Genomic DNA, 21623 nt, shown 5'->3' on the forward strand with positions numbered 1-21623 from the left:
TCAATTCATCAAATAAGCTTAAAACTTAAGTGAGCATCCATGTCCGAGTACGGTATGGACATTTTTGAAGTAATGAAAAATGCAAAGACTGACTAGGATTCATGTCCGTGACCTTCTAAAGTAATAGCTGTGACTAAGTAAAATAAGAGTGAACTGTTAATTTCTCCTCACTGGAAGCAGCAAAAAAATCTTAGCTAATTTATATAACATTTATTTATTTTCTGAATACAAATAGGAAAATTTATTACAAACACAATCTTTATACAATTCATAATTCTTAAGTTGTAATAAATAAATATAAATCACTTTTCATAAAACTAGTAAAAACAGATTATACACTAAACATAGTTTTTTAATAATTGATTTTATTAATTAACTTTAACATAAGTTAAAATACTCGTACATTTCTCAAATGTAAAATATTACTTTAATTATACAAATTATAAAACAAAACTAAGCACTAAAAATAAAATATCATTAAGAATAAAAAATCTAATATAAATTACAATATATTATTTTTAAAGCTAAATAAAAAAGTAAATATCAAACTTAAAAAAAAATGAATAAAATACATGTACCAAAATACATAGAAATACCGTAAATATATTATGTTTACCAAAATACATGTAAACCTAAATCAATAATCATCCAGAAGAGTAATTCACATGTTTACTTAATTAAAAAATGAAGTTAGCACCAAATTTCTCACATTGTTAAGGCACAATTTTCAGACTATTCATTTACATAAGAAAAATTTACAATAAGAATAATATCAAATTTATGGTCCAGGGAACTATAAGTTTCTATAACAGTCTTATAATATTCAGTACTACAGTTTAACTTCTTTTGTCAAGATAATGCTCATCTGATATGAATTGGTAATTTTAAAAACATTTCATAAAATCTTAGAGCCCGCTTTCTTTTGTAATTTTGGTCTGATTTTTAAAAGAATATTCAAGTGGAAACAGTATTGTGACTGATACTCACACAAGCATTTTATAAGTACAATATATGCAATACAAAGTATGTTTAATACTTGTATGAGTATCAAAAAATAGTGTAATCTGATGAATTCAATACGCTATTATGTTGTAGCCAAAAGAGCACATTGAATTCATCCATCCTTCATTAAAATAAAAACTTAATAATTAATATTAAAAGAGTACTATTCTGACTTTTATGGTAAATCTATTTCCTATTTTATAGATATGTTTTCTTCAAAATTGATTTTTATTGTAAATAAAGTTTGAATTTATTTTTAATATGTACATTAAAAATTATTTTACAATGTTTTTGTATTTTACATTTTGGATTTACTGTGGTTTCTGTATATGTGATTGGCTTATACACTGACCATGTTTGTATAATAAATTGGGTTATAATGTACCAAAATAAAAAAAATAAACAACATATATTTAAGAGTTTAACTTATAAGTTACCTAATTTTAGGATATAATAAGAACAAATATAAAAAACGCAATCATAAATACATTTTTTAACATAATATTATATTAAATAAAGACCAACAAAACACAGTAATTCAGTTAAACTTATTAATATCAATATCTTATTAATTTCCAATAATTGATTTTTGTGGTATCCTGTATCTTCAAATTGCATAACTACATTAAAATATAATTATTTTAATAATTTGTCATTTCATTTTAAATTGCTTTCAGTTTTGAATTTTATTATGAATGTATATGCAAATTTTACTGGCCCGTACATATACATTGTTACCACATATATACTTAATATCGGCAGATGGCAATGGTAATAGCTCAGATGTCAATGCGAATACAGTACATGTATGTGCTTGCACAAGCGTCACTCCCAGTACATAGCTGACTGCGCAGATCTCCAACCATAGCAGCGTTACAGCCCCACCACTCTCAGGCTCCAACAGAGTGAATTTTCAATTCATCTTCGACCACCACCTGGAGAAGACCAAGAAGAAGAAGATGGAAGAAGACAGAAGTTCCCTGGCTGCCGCAACATGGGATCTTTGGGGGATGCCAACATCCCTGCCAGAGCAGCAGGCTTAGCCGGCCCACTGAGGGAGCCACTGGATGCGGATACTACCTTTCTGTTCTAGCTTGCCAGGCTTCAATCATCCAGGACGGACTCAGCAGCAGGAGCTGCCCCAGTATGGGATTGCCGTCCATGTTTCACATCTCTATATGAAGTACCCTCCAAATACATTTCATAAGGTGCTTCATCAACTTTAACTCCATATTATAACACCATAACTTTTCTTAAAATTCATATTCATAGCTAATGAATCTGTGTACTGAATTTAAAAATTCTCATTTTATACGTTTTTTTTTTTGTTACTTAACATATCTGCTATAAGTTTTTAGGTTTACTTAAAATAAACTGATGTGGTAAATCTTTATAAATAATATATCAGTTTTATAAACAAATACATCAGTATAAATCTGTTTATACTGATAAATCAATTTTAGTATAATATTGATCATTTTTATATAATAAAAATATAAATCAGTTTATGTTATAAAAATTTACTCTTAAAATACAATTAACAAAGATTGAGGTACTTCACTAAAAGAAGATAACATTACCACGGATTCTACATGCTAAATTTATTAATTTCCAAACAGCTGGCATTAAAAATATTAAAAAGTTTTTTATTAGCAAGATATTTTAATTGATTGCTGCTAGTTTAAAAATCAATCTTCATTTTTTATTTTGGTACTTTGTAACTGACATGTATACGGAAATTACAGATATAAACTGAAAAAAAGAACTTCTTTACGTGTGTGGGCAACACAAACACATAGCAAAAATAAAGTTAACTTAGGAATATTTTCCAGGTAGCCCCTGAACCTGGAAGTCATGCATCAGTCTTGTAAACATGAATCTTATCAAGTGATCTCTGTAAGCTGGACTGATCATTGCAAAGTAATCACATTGCTATCATTTATTCTGTTTTGCACACAAAAAAAATAAATGCAATCACTTTAAAAACTTTGTAATAAAATATCAAGGGTAATTTTTTGTCAACATATACCATTATTTTAATCTTGAGAGCTTAAAAAGTAATATTCATTTTAATAATAATACATAGTATCAATGGAAGTTTCAATCGAACTGTACTTTGATTATTGGAAATGGTGATAATGGTTCTGAAAGTGACCATAAGCATTGCAAATATGTCAACAATAACTTTGCAGGTGATAAAAAGTTACCTTACATTGGAAAGGAATTTATGGAAATTGTTACAGTGATGAATATCTTAACTCTTCTCTGATGTTTATGTTGACCAGATTAGATCAGCCATTTTGATTTTTTAAATTATAACATTAAAATCAATTATCTCTAACATCTAAAACCCCTACAAAGGAATTTTATCTATAATTTTGGTATCTAGTTCATCATCCATTCTTGAATTTTAAAATTCTAGTGTTGAAGTTATATTTGGCAGTTCAAATCCTAGTAAAAGCTAGTTTTACTTTTATAGATTTGAATAATAGACAGTGGATACCCATGTACTTTGGTGGTTGGGGTTTAATTAACCAAACATCTCAGGAACGGTTGGCCTAAATCTCTGAAGACAATATCTCATTAACATGTCATGTACAAATCATCCCCATCTCATTGAGCTGTGGGAGGGGTTCTTATTGTTCACTAATTGAACAGATTGCGATGTACAAATTAGCAAAAAAAAGCTATTTCAGCAACCTTGAAAACGCCAATGATTTCTTTTCCTGTTGTAATTTTACTATTTGAACTTTCTGTATAACATGATATTTTCAATATTATTTTGAATTAAATTAGCAGAAATTTTATATTTTTACATAAACATTTAAATTCACAGCAAATATTATGCATTACTAAAGGTCTCATTAAAGCTCACCGATTATTCAATTACTATGAAATAATTTATTGGCTTATATTAACATTGAAAAAAAATAAACAGACAACATGAAAGATGTAACTTATACACAACAAATATAAATAAAAAAAGCTTACAACACACTTGTAGGACTTTTCTCTCGTGCTGCTTTTTTCTGATGCACGGCTTACACACATAATTAAAAATATTTATCATTATATTTGAATATAATATTATTTATTTAATTCAATAATTCTAACTAAAGTGCAAATGCACAACGTACTTCATTTGCATGGGTGTGGTGGTACTAGCAGCCACTTTAAATATTATTTATTTATTTAATTCTACTGCTCACCAGCGACATCACAAAATAGCAGATGACTACAGCAGCTGTACGTCAGTGCTACACTAGGACTCCTTGTGAGAGGGGATATTACTGATATAGTATACCCACTTAATCACTAGTTTATTTAAAGAATTTTTTGCAGTGGGAGTGCGATTTTGCACATATTATTTTTTAATTATTAACAAATGTGTCTAAGAAAAACAAGACCTTAATTTGGTGAAATCTCGAGATACTGTGATCTTACTCTACAGCCTAATCTCCTTGACCTTTTAAGTTGAAAATTTAATGGCATCAATGCCCTATATATAAAAATAATCTGACCAATTTTGGTCAAAATCGGTCCAATAGTTCTGAAGATATAAGTATTACAAGACCAAACACACATGTACATATGAACATCTGGAAAAATTCCATCTGGTTTTTTGGGTTCCTTAGGTGTCAAAATGTCAAGATCCAACGAAAACTGCATATGTATAAATTAGACAGATTGTAATACTTTTCTTCTTAAGCTATAGCAATATACCAGAAAGTAAAATAGGTAGCAAATAAACTAAATTAACAATTAATGCCAATAAAGCAGTTTAACTGTAGCAGCTATAAATTTAATTCAATTATTGTGTTTATAAGTATGTAATTTTTAACTAATAAAACTTATTACAGCATAATAATAATAAAATAATGTATAATTATTTTGTTTCCATCTATATCCTACAATTAGTTATGTTCAAATAAATTTTCTAATGATTTCATAATAATTTTGATGAAATATTTCATACTAATTATTCAATAATTTAAACTCTTGAAACAGTTCAAATTATATTTCAAAATCTGGATGTAATTGTTTAATTCAATACAAGATGGTATAACTTTTTACGACAGTTTAATAGTTTTATTGTTTTTAATAGCATAAAAAAAAATATATAATTATTACTGATACAGAATTAAATATTAGATTTGTATAATTTTTACATTTATTACAGAACTAGTATTTTTAATGTACATGTTTATTTTATTTTTCTAGTATACAGTAAAGAAAATTGAATCCTTGTATTTAACATTATTTATAAGCTTCAACCAATTTTTATAAATGTTATTTAAATAAAATTTTACCTTAGTTATCAATAATTAAATCTAGACAACTGAAAGAAAACCGTTTTCCTTGGTTGTTTATAAAGTAATATTTTATTTTCCTGAAGGGATGCAGAAATTATAAACTTTCTTTTGTACATTAAATAAATATTTTCACTATCAACTGATATCTAATGGACTGCACAAATATCTAAAGGTTGAAGCATCTATCTAACAAGAAGCTCATCTTTCTTTACATGTTACAATCTAAATTTAAGCAAAACAGTTTAATATGCAATTATTATACTGAATAAAACCATGTTTAATACAAATAATTTCATTCAACCAAATTTATCATAATTTAACAAATTTTTAATGCTACATATCATTATATGGAAAATTTAAGATTACCGATTATAATAACTCAAAAGCATTGCTAAGTGTTCTTTCATCTCAATTTGTACATAATGGTTTGTATTATGAAAATTAGATGCAATAATAAAAATGTGGCAATGTGCGACAATCAGTATTTTAAAAAAATATTTAATTAATAAAGTTTTTTTTTAATTATGAAAGAGCATATTTAACATGGAATAAACAAATAAACTTATCCTGTCTTGTATCCTTGCCAGATCCTTTTAAAAAAATTCACACTAGATAGGAAATATACTTTGAAGATTTATAAAAAAAATAACTTAATATTTTACATAAAAATATATCGATCTGCAAGAATCCTGGATAACTGGTCGGTGTTCCTCTTTACTACAGGACATGGAGAGTAACACACTGATGTTGGACCATAAAGTACAGGGTGTCCCATATAAAACGCAACCCAACCTTATATTGGTAGGTATTGAAATAATAAAAAGGCATGTGTAAATGTAAATGTAATTTTTATTATTACCATCCATTACCTTACATTTAGAGTAAATGTTGGAAGTGGCCGCCATCTTCTTGAATACAAGCTTCAAAGCTTTTTACAGCATTTCTTGCAACTTTTTTCAAAGTTTGTGGCTGGATATTTAATACAGCTTGTTCAATATTGACTTTCAATTGTTAAGTGTTCGTGGTTTGTTGCGGTAGGCTTTTTCTTTGAGAAACCCCGTAGAAAAAAATCCGCCGCAGTCAAATCTGGAGATCTTGGTGGCCACAAGCCTCGACCGATAACACAATTACCAAAGAATTCCTCAACAAAATCAGAAGTTGAACCTGCGTAGTGCGATGTCGCACCGTCATGTTGTAGCCAGCAGTGTCTGTCTTCCTCTTCCAAGAGTGCAATGAACTGAAATAAAATATCCGGATATCGTTCTGCATTAATGGTGTACTCGAAAAAAACAGGACTGATTACTTTCTTCCACGATATCGCGCACCACACGCCCAACTTCCAACTTCTACAGGTGTAATTGTTTTTTGTGATAAACTTGGGGATTTTCAGCACTCTCAAATTCTACTGTTTTGGCTGTTTACGTAGCCATCCAAATGAAACCATGCTTCATCTGTGAAAAATAACGAATTCATAACATTAATTCCCTCACGCAGAAATCGACAGAACCGTTGACAATATTGTAGCCGTTTTTCTTTGTCAGGCTCAAGAAGTTGATGAACCGTTTGAATGCGATAAGGTCATAATTGTAATTGTTTGGTCGTCCGATGAACAGTAGTTGATTTAGACAAATTAATTTCAGCAGACAAACGTCTGATCGATTTATTTGGCGAGGCGAGTAATCGGTCTTTGATTTCAGTGACTGTATCTGTATTCAACACTGATGCAGATCTTTTGTGTTCCTTGTTATTAACAGAACCGGTCTCTTTGCAACTAACCTTAATACTGATGTTTTGTTAGGAGCTGGTTTATCTGGGTACTTATGGCGAAACAAATCTTGCACTGCAACCACTGATTTCGTACTGAAGTACGACTCAACAATGAAAACACGTTCATCTAGCGAAAACACCATGTTGTCTCTAGCAATACACTGAACGTTATGATTGCATTGTTGTTACTATCGGTAGTGTTCTACTGCGTCGCCGCGATGTTCAGATGTTGGACGAGTCCATTTCAATAACGAGTAGGGGAGCAAGCTTGACTTTTGAAATTTCATGGATGAGTGATTGATGGGTTGCGTTTTATATGGGACACCCCTGTATAATGATAACAATGAAGAATAAAAATTAATTCTTATAATGATTCAGAAAGCCTGAATGTCGGTGCAAGTTAGATATATTTATACGAAAATAAAAAAAATCACCTGTTTGTGTAAACATTAAAGAGATTTATAAAAATTTTTATTTAACACATTATGAAGTTTGAAAAAGATTAAAATTCTTTACAGATTAATTTGAAATTCTTTCTGCAGAACTTACTGAGAATTTTTAAACACAATTAATGATCAAATCATCTGGTATTATATTTATTGAAATAGTTTGGTTTGAAAACATAGAAAAAAATTAAATAATATATAAATTAAAATTAATAGCATTTTTATATTGGTAATGCCTGAAATAATGGTCAGTAATGTAAATATTATATGGGGATCAATATCATTCTGTCTCTGTATTAAAAATTATTTTTTTCTTTACTTCATTCTATATCACAGGACAATCTTCTTTTTTTTTCTTCTTTTTCCTGTTTAGCCTCCGGTAACTACCGTTTAGATAATTAATTCTTCAGAGGATGAATGAGGATGATATGTATGAGTGTAAATGAAGTGTTAGTCTTGTACATTCTCAGTTCGACCATTCCTGAGATATGTGGTTAATTGAAACCCAACCACCAAAGAACACCGGTATCCACGATCTAGTATTCAAATCCATGTAAAAATATCTGGCTTTACTAGGACTTGAACGCTGTAACTTTCGACTTCCAAATCAGCTGATTTGGGAAGACGCGTTAACCACTAGACCAACCCGGTGGGTTACAGGACAATCTAGCTAGTTACAATCTTTAGGCACTTAACAAATGTCAAATTGACTATGATGGTCATTACCTGAATGGTGTGCTTAATAATCAATAGTTTATTTTACAAAATTTCATGAACAGAAACTAAATTTAAATAAATTAATATCCTGGTTATTAATAAGTGTTTTAAAATAATTTTAACTTATTTTTATTTTAAATTTTACACATTAGATTATTTTATTTTTTGACTTCAAATTAAAAATGCTATATTTTTAAGTTATATGAAATGGTAACAGCTTGAAATGATAGAACAACAAATCACTGTTAATAATGCAGCACACCTCATGCAAAAATATAAAAAATTATGGCCAGAAGTTAGTAAAAATTCAAGAGTCAATATATTGCCAGCAATCTTGAATTCTGGAAGTAAATTTTTGAATAAAAATATAATAAAATTTAGATTAAAAATCTTAAACAAAATGGTATGACTAACGGAGTCAGTATTCTACTTTTAAAAATTATTACTTTATGCCTGTATTAATATACCAACTATATTATTGTTTTCATTTTTTATATAAAAGTATAAAGTAAATGAATCTTTTAATTTTGATTTAATAACTGCCATACGACCAAAGTATGCTGTAAAAATTGTTGACTGTTCATCAATTAAATTACCAAGAAATGGTATCAGTTCTTTAGCTTTCAAATAATATTCTCTTTTACTTAACGTTTCTTTATTTGGAATTTCAAAATACCAAACCTTTTTAGAATTATGTTCATTGCATCCTAAATCATGAGTATAATTGGAATTAAACTCTTCATAATAAAGGCCTAAATTTTTTTTAAATGTATTTAATGACTCTTTAAAAAAGTATATATCTGGATTACCTGGAACTTTCATAACAGAATTAAAAAAAAAAGTTTTATCACTTTGTAATTTTCTGTTGTTGCCCTCTTCATTGTCGTACAAAAAATATTCATAATGGTGCAATTTTATAGCTGAAGAATAAATATGAAAAAAACATTTACAATAATAACTTGCCATATTAATAATATACTTACTGTTTTTCAAATGATGTTCACTTAATGATTCCACTATTAATGAAAATAGCAATTTGTCTTGGTTGGATGTATAAGTACAAGAACTGTGATATTTAGAACACATTTTTAATGTTTCTTTTACTATTCTATCTATCTCATTAGGAACATTGATTTTATTATCATATTCTGAATTATCTAAACAACAATCAATTCCATCATATTTCACCAAAGTTTGTACGTATTTCCATGTACGCTCCCCATAAGTAATTTCAATGTTTTCTTTACACTGAGAATTATATTTACGAATTGCGGATAGTGATATAAATAACTTGTCACAGACTTTAATCAAACACTCAATCTTAATTTTTTTGCAGTTTTTAAATTGCGACTTAAATTCTTCAATAGCATCAGTGACATTTTTTGTAATATCATTTATTAGTGAAGAAATTTGTAGAACAGGTTTTCCAAAAGAAAATGTACCAAATATATAATAAATCACTTCTTTTATATGATATTGCTTAGAAAAATTGCGAATCTGTTTTACCATTTCATATCCCCTACATGCAAATGAAGATAAAGTACCAATTACATCAACATCAGTAAAATAATTTGCGATGTTTCTTATTAATTCTTCTAATAATATTTTAGATAATTTTATATTAAAACCAAACAATAAGATTCTTCCAAAATATAAAATATCAGAGTGTTGCAAAGTGTTACTGAAACATTTAGAAACTACAACAGCAATATTAAATAACAGATTTACTGTAGAAATACATTTGTTAATATTACCTACATTATCAGCTATTTTAATTACAGCGGAACTGGATGATAAAAGATCTGAAAAAATTCCTCTTCCAGCGACTACTTGTTTTGAAATGGTACCTACTCCCATAGCAGCGGTTCCAGCAACTGTTAACACTATGTCACCGATAACAATTAGAGATTTTGGGTCTTTAATTGAGATACCACCATCATGATTACTTATATCTTTTAATTTCACTACATTACTTCCTACATTATAACTACCTGTTAATATAATTCCAGCTAAAATAGGTGCAGATACAGGATTTGCCATCAATGCAGTAGTTGCTACAGCACATCCTATTCCAGCAGTGATATCCAACGCTATTTTTACTTTTCGTGTTTTACTACAAGCAACTGATTTTTCAAATCTTAGATCAATAAACTTTTCAACATAAATATTTGTTTCGGTATGTGATGCGTAACGTCCACATTTAGGATATATTATATAACATTTGGGTAAAACATTATTTTTGATAAAATCATCCCAATCTTTATATGTTCGAGAATTTAAGTCAATGCAAAGTTCCCTTCCATCAGTTCTTTGGGTCCAAATTAAACATTGAATGCCTTCGGTTTTTGCATCGTTTACCAATTTGTAGGAAATAAATGTGAATCCAATTCTTATATACATACTATTTTCAAATAATTCTAATAATTTAAGTTTAACTTTATCAGTAATTTTTCTTAACTCCTCTTTTTCATAATAACCTTCTCCAAAACATATTGTAAAAGCATAAATTAACTTTTCGTTCAGATCATCCTTGTTCACTTCATCCCACATTCTGTCATACAACATTTGATACATATCTTGGTGGAATTTCCATGAACTATACTTCCAGTCCTTCATCTGTGAAAATATATTTTATAACTTAAGAAAAAAATATAAAAATTTACTAATAATATACTTAAAATTAGAAAGGTATTAACAGTTACACGGAAAAGAAATCATGTGGTTTTATCTTTTATACAGACTATATGGTTTATACACTTAAATAACCTTAGATACACAAATGATCTTCAAACAACTTGATCCACTGTTGCGTTTGTTTATGCAACTGTGTGAGTTGTTTTGGGACCCATCTTGCACAAACTTTATGAAACCCAAGTCTGATGTGGATGATTTCGTAGGCAGAACCATGACTAATTTGCAGACAATGTGCCACTTTATCAAAAGTTACTCGTCTGTCTAAGAAAATCATGTCACGTGCACGGTTAATGTTTTCCTCATTTGTGGCGGTAAATGGTCGTCCGGCTCCTTCGTTGTGTGTAACACTAGTGCAACCATTTTTTAATTTTTCAATCCATTCATAGACATTCTGTTGCGGCAACACACTGTTACGGTACTTTACCGAAAGTCTTCGATGAATTTCGGCCCCTGATTTTAAGATGACATTAATTTAATTATATAATCTGATGAATAATAATTTTATTTTATAAACACAAGCAGCTAACTCAACCTACTATGAAAATACAATAGGGATCAGTAATTCTTACTTCATCAATATTATTATTCCAGTTAAAAGTTATTATGACACAAGTAAATTCTTAACTAAATCAAATAAAAGTACAATTAGTAACAGGACTACTAAGCAATAACAAATAGAATTTCAAGTATAATAAATGGTGACAAAAAATATAAATTTGTTTTTGGTACATTTTCCTTTGCTCAAAATTTTATTATTACTCAATTTTTCTTAACATAATTACTTTCTAGGTAATTAATTATTAGTACGGTAAAACTTTCCAATATTGGACATGGCTTGGGAACTGTAACAATCTATCCATTATTTAGAGTGGTCCACTATCAGAAAAAAAAGTGAATACAGTATTGTTTGGTTACTGTACAGAAAAAACATATTTTTAATTGAACAATATTGCGGATTTATTTCATGCAAATTAAAGTAAAAAAACCTAAATGCTGAATAAAATGCATTGTAAAAATTGAAGTCTTTTTATTGTTTTTCTGAAAATAAAATACTTGTATAAATTAAATTTCCACTTACCAACAATTTAAAAAGTGTAAATCCTAGTACCTTCAGAGCTGTTACTCCATCTTCAGGGATTTTCAGTGACGTTAACTTATATTCAAATCAACAATCGCTTTTAAAATTAAACAGTTATGTTTATAATAGTCAATTGTCAAGAATAAAATTAATTTGTATGTCAATAAGACAGTAACATTATGTTTGAAAGATGTTTACGACTATTATCTATATATATATAGATAATACTGTCTTCTGATGTACGAATTAATTTTATTCTATAAGCTCTTAATTTATTTATGTCAATAAGACAGTAATGTCATGTTTGTATGCATATGTATGTGTATATATATACACACACACACAGAGAAGGGTAAGTCAATTTTTATGTGTAATGTAGTTATAAATTTTACTGCTATTCAAATAAGAAACTTACATGTACATCACTTTTCAACATGGTCCCCTTGCATTTCTACGCACTTGGTCCATAATTGCACAAGCTTCCTGATGCCTTCATAAAAGAAGGTTTTTGGTTGAGCTGTGAGCCAGGAATGCACTGCTTCTTTCACTGTTTCGTTCGAGGTAAATGCCTCTTTCAGTGGACCAAACAAGTAGTCAGAAGGTAGTCAGAAGGGGCAAGATCAGGACTACACATAACATGAACTGTTTATTGTTATGCCCCTTTCCTCATAATGTTCCAGTACTGGGCCTTGTGAGTCCCAAAAAACTGTAAGCATCAATCTTCCTGCGGATGGTTGGGTGTTGAACTTTTTCTTCAGGGCGAATTTGGATGTTTCCATTCCATTTTCTGCCATTTTCTCTCCAGCTCGTGCTCGTAATGATGGATCCATATTTCGTCACCAGTGATGATTCTGTCTAAGAAGATATACACCGTTCGTTACCATAGCAATCCAAATGTTTTTGTCAGATGTCCAAGTGCGTCTGTTTATGAAACTGTGCGCGAGTTGTTTTGGGACCCATCTTGCACACACTTTATGAAACCCAAGTCTGTTAAGGATGATTTTGTAGGCAGAACCGTGAGACCAATTTGCAGACGACATGCCACTTCATCAATAGTTGCTGGTCTGTCTAAGAAAACCATGTCACGTGCACACTCAATGTTTTCCTTATCTGTGGTGGTAAACGGTTGTCTGGCTTCTTCATCGTGTGTAACACTTGTGCGACCGTTTTTGACACCTGCCGACCACAAAAAATGCAGCAATGGAACTAACTTAGCTGCATCAAGCCTGCATAGACAACAATTAAACCACGCATGCATCATCTACGCAACACGACAGTACTACCAACATAAACAAAAATATAACTAAATTGCAGATAATTGACTTATCCTCATACATATATAAATATATAGTACTGTCTTACTGACGTACAAATTAACTTTATTCTTGATGACTGACTATTATAAACATAATTTAATTTTAAAAATGATTGATTTGAATTTAAATTAACATCCCTGAAAATCCGTGAAGATTGAGCAACAGCTCCAAAAGTTTTAGGATTTACCCTTTTAAATTGTTGGTTAATTGGAAATTGAATTTATACAATTGTATTAATGCAAATGGTACCAAATGCTTAACAAATTAAATCTAAATAAAACACTGACCTCTATGTTCATATTTGAATAAAAAAAATAATATTGTACTATACTAAAATGTAATAAAAATAATATAAGCTATAAATATATTAATCAAAGAAGCTACAGCACATGAAAATATTAATCAAAACACAAGTACAAAAAATAATGTAAAGATCCAAATACGAATACACCCAACTTATTTATACATAGATGGTTTAACATAGTTGTCTATTTTAGTTTGAACTATGTCCTATTATATATTTTTTTTAATAATGACTGCACTTCTGATAATCCATTTTGTAAGAAACATTGCTTTAATCTTCTAACCTCTTCTGTTGCTTCTTTACTTGATCGTAAATCTGGGTCATCATCTTTTGCTTTGGAAGTAGTCAAGTCTGAGGCAGCAACAAGATGACAGATGTCAGTCGATATGTCCTCTGTGTTGAGTGCATTGTCAATGTTTGGGTAGTCTTTGTAGTTTCCAAATATTACAATAAGTTCTTGTAATTCACTGTTTCACAGTATTCTCATTTGGTTCAATAAGATTTTCAATGTCGGAATAGAGGTTACTTTGTGGAGGTTTAATACTAGCTTTTATGAAACAATTTCTTACTGTCGTACTAGTAGCCTGCTTTATAACATATGAATTCATAAAACTGCAGCCAACACTAATGCTTTTAGAAAGTTCATCAGCACCTGTAACTTCATTCATTGGTGACAATGTACTGTAACAACTTTTTCCTGTACTGAATTTTAAAATTCTAAATGATCTCCTGATCAAGTGGTTTACATACTGCAGTAGCATTTGGGAGAAGAATATAAATTCTATATTTTCTAAGCAAATGGATGGGATTTTGCACTGTCCAAAAATAGTATGATTTTCCTATTTTGCCTTCCCATTCAATGATCAAAACTTAACCATTCCATCATTATGTCCTTAATTATCCAATATTTTTTATTTGAATACCATTCAAATTCTAATGAATTTATGTTCACGCCCTTGAAACATCATGGCTTTGCCAATTAGTGGTTTTTCAAATTTACTTGACATATTCACAGCCAACATAAGTCAGTTTTTTCTTTTGATTCTTCCCCCTGTACATTTTTTCTCTTTCAAACACATTGTTTTTACTGGACAAAGCCTGGAAAAAAGGACCAGCCTCATCACAATTAAAAATTTTTTTTTTTTCATTATAACTAGTGCATATTTCATTTAACCTTTTCTTTCACTCTAGCACCAAATTCTAATCTACACTTCCAGCTTCACCACAAATATTTCAAAATGAAGTGTTATGTCATGTCTAATTTGTAATTTATCTAACCAACCTCGTGATGCTTTAAACTCACTGTAACTGAGTTCTTTAGCAATTTCTAGGGCTTTCTCACATACCAAAGTTCCAGACACTGTTTTGTTGTTAGCACGAGCCCTGCAAAACCATTCATAAATCAAATTATCAACTGCTAGGCCTGGCATTTTAGGAAATGCTCATTGGCTAAGACTATCATTTTCAGTCAGTCATTTTAGGATACCAAGTTTGCTTTTTAACATATCGCTTATCTGAGTTTTCCCAACATCAAAACATTTTGCTATATCATGCATACCGATTTTTTTCATAGACATTAACCTTTTCTTTTAATGTTAAGCATTTATGTTTTTGAGACTTTTTAAGTTACGGTAACGATTTTTATAAAATACACAAAATTAAACATATAGTAAACAAATGTATAGAAAATGTACTACAGTTATAACGAATTATGCTGGAAGATCAACTGACTGAAATCAAAACATTAGTGTCAAGACAGGAAGTGATGTGATTCATAACAGATAAACAAATTAAATTACAATTTTTACTCATGCTGTTTGTTTTTCAGAACTGACTGAACAGTTTTTATTAGTAAATTCATTGTCCGCGTCCATTATTGAGAATTATTTTATCCATTAATACCACTATAAAACTACCAGGAAACCTAAAAGTGTCTGGAATTAAGAGGAGTCTGTTAAGGAAGTTTCACTGTATAATGAAATTTCTCTTTGCGGATGCTTCTTGCATATCTTACTTAGATATGGACATTAAAATTTGAAAGATTTTGATAAATCAATCTCTCCAGTTGAAACAATAAGATGCTAACAAAATTGGCTACATTTATGGTAAATCAGATAAAATATGATCGAAAAGAAGTAATAAAATGTGTTTTATTATACTTGAAATACTGCAAGTAAAGTATATGTGATACATCACTTACGTTTATTGAACAAAGAAAAATATTAAATGGTCAGGTAGCAAAAATGACATAGATATCAGTAATAATTTTTATAAGTAATTCTATCAACACAGATACCAAAGGGCTAACCTTTTTGAATCTCCTCAATTACTAGGATCATCATAATTTGCTCTTTATTGCGAACCAAAAGGAAGACTTTCCTCAAAATGATGCACTTCCAGTTTTCCCACGTTTGAGTTAGTGAATGATCAGGAATGCCTTTATTTCTTGTCCTTCAAAATGCATATAACTTCTTTCCATATACATTGCATTTGATTGTAATTTTTATGAAAAAATCGTCCCTAAAAACTCTTTGTTTATTTTATATTATTTTTGTATTTATTTGCTAATGGTATTTTAAGTAACTGGACAGCACTTGAAGAGAATATGAGTAATGCAGAGGGAGCAGGGTTTATTATCAAGGAGTTCAAAAAGTTAGAGATTAAATTAAAATTAGACCGAGAGAAATTACAAATTTAACACTTTCTAGTTATTTTCTGTCTCTGTCTCACTCGCACCAAAATAAAATTGTAGTTATCAGTGGCATTACAACCCAATTGAATAGAATTAATATTCTACATAACATTCTTGTACTTTAGAAATCAGTCTACAATATACAAGTACACTAAGCATTCCATAACAGAAAACAAATTTGGTAATTCCAAAAAAGTTATTTTTGTTATTGTAATATAAGAGATTTGTTCAAAAAGTATCAGACCATACGCTGTGGAAAAAAATAGCTATCTTGAAGTTCCCAATCTTACTTTCCTTTGAAGTAGTCCTCTTGTGATCAAACAAGTAACCCTGCTGTCTTTCCATTACTAAAAACATTTTCTTTAGTCCTCTTTCTGAACAGCTGCTAGGTGTGCTGTCATATTTGTCATCATGTACTCCCAGCTATCAAACTGGACCCATTCACAGGGGCATCTTTAGCTTGGGATAAATTAGAAATCACAAGAAGGCATGTCTGATGAGGTAGGAGTCTGACAAACCCATGGGCGCCTCTTTCATTTTGCTCTTCACTAACTTTCTTCAACCTTGAGGCTGACGGTGACTTTCACACTGACACTGAGCTTTGGTTTACACCATACATCAAGATCCATCATTAGTTATCACCTAATGAAGTTAGGATCCATGATGGATTCAGCATATCGTGTGTTATATCTAAACAAATCTCTTTCTGAGCAAGCCAAAGCAGCTTTGACACAAATTTTGTGGCTACTTTGTCCAGATGATTTGTACATCAAATCATCTGTTAAAACCATTGTTAATACCAATGTAACTCACAATCTCTTGGATGATAAACTGATGAATTTCCATTACCAAACCACGCAAAATGTTAATGACATTTGGGTTTCAGTTTGTTGATAGTTTACCAGTATGCTGGTTAATTTCAATGTTCAATCAAATACTTTCTATCAAAGTTCTGCAATTTTGAAACTGTTATACTATTCTAATGTGTGTAACCTCATAGTTTCATTCCTGAAAGCCTAATTTATCTTATGAATTGTTTCGCTTTGAGTATCAGTAAGCTTTCAGCAGAACTTATTATGATAATGATGTTCAACATGTTCTGTCATTACACAAAAACTAAAAATGTGACAAGCAATTGACACATGCAAAAGCTGCTGGAAAACAACTGACATGATCTATAAAATTACAAAAAAAAAAATATGTTTATCAATTAGGTACTACTAGTGCTGTGCTCTGTAAAATTTTACCACTTGCACTTAAATAATTAATAAATTGGGGGAAAAAATGGTCAGATAATTTTTGACAGACCACATATATGTAATCTTCTATTCCCTTATTTCTTGAAATAAATTACTTTAACGGGTTTAATTTTATTTAGGTTATAGATTTAATTTTCAGCAATTGCTTATTGTAAGTAGTTGGAATAAAATTATATAAATCATTAATATCCTGAAGAGTAGCACTTAACACACTTCCCTTATCTGCAGATATATTTTTTAAGGCAAATATCAGGACAATAAAAGTTTTAATTGTAAATAGATTACAAATAGTACAGAATGTTTTTCAGCTTCTGATTCACTGGTCATACTATTCGGCTCCTAAATTTTTTAAATAAAAGTTTTATGTGCATGTGTTGAACAGAAACTACTGAAGAGTTTCATGAAATTCTTTCTTTTGAAAATAAATATTTATTCTAATAATTACTTTTCTAATTTAATTAATAATTACTCTTCTAATTTAATTAATTATCATTGGTGATCTGATTTCCCCTTAGCACTAAGAAAATTTATTCATTGCTTTGTTATATAGAGAAAGTCTAAATATTATCTCAATATTGTATACAAAGCAAACAGAAACTAAATTAATTAATAGATAAGTAACTTATTTATCATCAAGTGTTCTTCTGCATGTTATTAAAAACAAATATTTCTAACAAATAAAATCTTTAATTCAACTTATTGAATTTTTTTTTTTTTTTGTCTTCAGTCATTTGACTGGTTTGATGCAGCTCTCCAAGATTCCCTATCTAGTGCTAGTCGTTTCATTTCAGTATACCCTCTACATCCTACATCCCAACAATTTGTTTTACATAGTCCAAACGTGGCCTGCCTACACAATTTTTCCCTTCTACCTGTCCTTCCAATATTAAAGCGACTATTCCAGGATGCCTTAGTATGTGGCCTATAAGTCTGTCTCTTCTTTTAACTATATTTTTCCAAATGCTACTTTCTTCATATATTTGCCGCAATACCTCTTCATTTGTCACTTTATCCACCCATCTGATTTTTAACATTCTCCTATAGCACCACATTTCAAAAGCTTCTAATCTTTTCTTCTCAGATACTCCGATTGACCAAGTTTCACTTCCATATAAAGCGACACTCCAAACATACACTTTCAAAAATCTTTTCCTGACATTTAAATTCATTTTTGATGTAAACAAATTATATTTCTTACTGAAGGCTCGTTTAGCTTGTGCTATTCGGCATTTTATATCGCTCCTGCTTCGTCCATCTTTAGTAATTTTACTTCCCAAATAACAAAATTCTTCTACCTCCATAATCTTTTCTCCTCCTATTTTCACATTCAGTGGTCCATCTTTGTTATTTCTACTACATTTCATTACTTTTGTTTTGTTCTTGTTTATTTTCATGTGATAGTTTTTGCATCGGACTTCATCTATGCCGTTCATTGTTTCTTCTAAATCCTTTTTACTCTCAGCAAGAATTACTATATCATCAGCAAATCGTAGCATCTTTATCTTTTCACGTTGTACTGTTACTCCGAATCTAAATTGTTCTTTAACATCATTAACTGCTAGTTCCATGTAAAGATTAAAAAGTAACGGCGATAGGGAACATCCTTGTCGGACTCCCTTTCTTATTAGGGCTTCTTTCTTATGTTCTTCAATTGTTATTGTTGCTGTTTGGTTCCTGTACATGTTAGCAATTGTTCTTCTATCTCTGTATTTGAACCCTAATTTTTTTAAAATGCTGAACAGTTTATTCCAGTCTACGTTATCGAAAGCCTTTTCTAGGTCTATAAACGCCAAGTATGTTGGTTTGTTTTTCTTTAATCTTCCTTCTACTATTAATCTGAGGCCTAAAATTGCTTCCCTTGTCCCTATACTTTTCCTGAAACCAAATTGGTCTTCTCCTAACACTTCTTCCACTCTCCTCTCAATTCTTCTGTATAAAATTCTTGTTAAGATTTTTGATGCATGACTAGTTAAACTAATTGTTCTGTATTCTTCACATTTATCTGCCCCTGCTTTCTTTGGTATCATAACTATAACACTTTTTTTGAAGTCTGATGGAAATTCCCCATTTTCATAAATATTACACACCAGTTTGTATAATCTATCAATCGCTTCCTCACCTGCACTGCGCAGTAATTCTACAGGTATTCCGTCTATTCCAGGAGCCTTTCTGCCATTTAAATCTTTTAATGCTCTCTTAAATTCAGATCTCAGTATTGTTTCTCCCATTTCATCCTCCTCAACTTCCTCTTCTTCCTCTATAACATCATTTTCTAATTCATTTCCTCCGTATAACTCTTCAATATATTCCACCCATCTATCGACTTTACCTTTCGTATTATATATTGGTGTACCATCTTTGTTTAACACATTATTAGATTTTAATTTATGTACCCCAAAATTTTCCTTAACTTTCCTGTATGCTCCGTCTATTTTACCAGTGTTCATTTCTCTTTCCACTTCTGAACACTTTTCTTTAATCCACTCTTCTTTCACCAGTTTGCACTTCCTGTTTATAGCATTTCTTAATTGCCGATAGTTCCTTTTACTTTCTTCATCACTAGCATTCTTATATTTTCTACGTTCATCCATCAGCTGCAATATATCGTCTGAAACCCAAGGTTTTCTACCAGTTCTCTTTATTCCGCCTAAGTTTGCTTCTGCTGATTTAAGAATTTCCTTTTTAACATTCTCCCATTCTTCTTCTACATTTTCTACCTTATCTTTTTTACTCAGACCTCTTGCGATGTCCTCCTCAAAAATCTTCTTTACCTCCTCTTCCTCAAGCTTCTCTAAATTCCACCGATTCATCTGACACCTTTTCTTCAGGTTTTTAAACCCCAATCTACATTTCATTATCACCAAATTATGGTCGCTATCAATGTCTGCTCCAGGGTAAGTTTTGCAGTCAACGAGTTGATTTCTAAATCTTTAAATTTTCTAGCCTACCAACCTTTTTTAAGCTTCTAACATTCCACGCTCCGACTCGTAGAATGTTATTTTTTAATTTTCTGGTGACCCCTTCCTTAGTAGTCCCCACCCGGAGATCCGAACGGGGGACTATTTTACCTCCGGAATATTTTACCAAGGAAGGCGCCTCCATTATTGCTATGTGAAAATGCAGAGCCACATTTTCTTGGAAAAAAAGCAGCTGTAGTTTTCCATTGCTTTCAGCTGCGCAGTACTCAGAGGACTGAGTGATGTTGATATGGCCGTTTAAGTCGTCCTGACTCACGCCCCTAACAACTACTGAAAGAGCTGCTGCCCTCTTTCTGGAATCATTCCTTAGTCTGGCTCTCAACAGATACCTCTCCGATATGGTTGCACCTTCGGTCCAGCTACTCTGTATCCCTGAGCACTCAAGCCCCCTCACCAACGGCAAGGTCTCATGATTCATAGAGGAGGACTTGTTGAATACATTTGTTATTTTAATAAGAATTTCCTTCTTAAACAAATAAAATTTTATTCTTTTTTTACTAATGAAATGATATATAAATTAAACTTCTGATTCAATTATCCTCGCTCTCTTCACACTATTTTTACAGATTCATGTATCAGAAGCATCCCACATTATCCAAGCCATGACAGCTCTCTTACTGCTTCAGACAAAGCACAGTTTAAAAGTAAGGGCTGATGAGTTATAAACAGAGACTGGCAATATTGGTTTGCATGTGCACAATAGCTTTAAGTTGTCTGTTGGGCATGTAACTGCCACACTGCCATCAGTTCATTATTATTTTGTTTGACAATGTATTAAAATGAATGTGACAATAATAAATCCCATCTGTTGTGAAATTCGATCAGTGATTTCTAAATGCAAGAGGACATAATGCTCCTGAAATTCACAAACAATTGTGTGAAACATATGGGTCTACTGCAATGAGTGAAGGAAAAGTGAGGCAATGGTGTCATGAGTTTAAGAAAGGCTGTTCAAATGTTCATGATGAATAGAGAAGCTGCAGGCCTTGTGTTCAGACTGATGATGTCGTTGAACATATGAATATAGAATTGAGTGAAAATCATTGCTTTACGATTA

At 30.6% G+C, this 21623-nt stretch overlaps 1 protein-coding gene across 1 annotated transcript in view; it reads right to left on the bottom strand.

The window, feature by feature from the left end:
* LOC142327352 (uncharacterized) overlaps positions 1 to 21623 on the bottom strand; it is an 80031-nt gene that overhangs the window by 49291 nt on the left and 9117 nt on the right. The window contains exon 3 of the mRNA XM_075370322.1: positions 9229 to 10861. Coding sequence (XP_075226437.1) covers positions 9229 to 10861 — 1633 coding nt within the window. The remainder of the gene's footprint in view (positions 1 to 9228; positions 10862 to 21623) is intronic.

The sequence above is a fragment of the Lycorma delicatula genome, chromosome 7 (genome assembly GCF_047948215.1).
Source record: "Lycorma delicatula isolate Av1 chromosome 7, ASM4794821v1, whole genome shotgun sequence".
Lineage (NCBI taxonomy): Eukaryota > Metazoa > Arthropoda > Insecta > Hemiptera > Fulgoridae > Lycorma > Lycorma delicatula.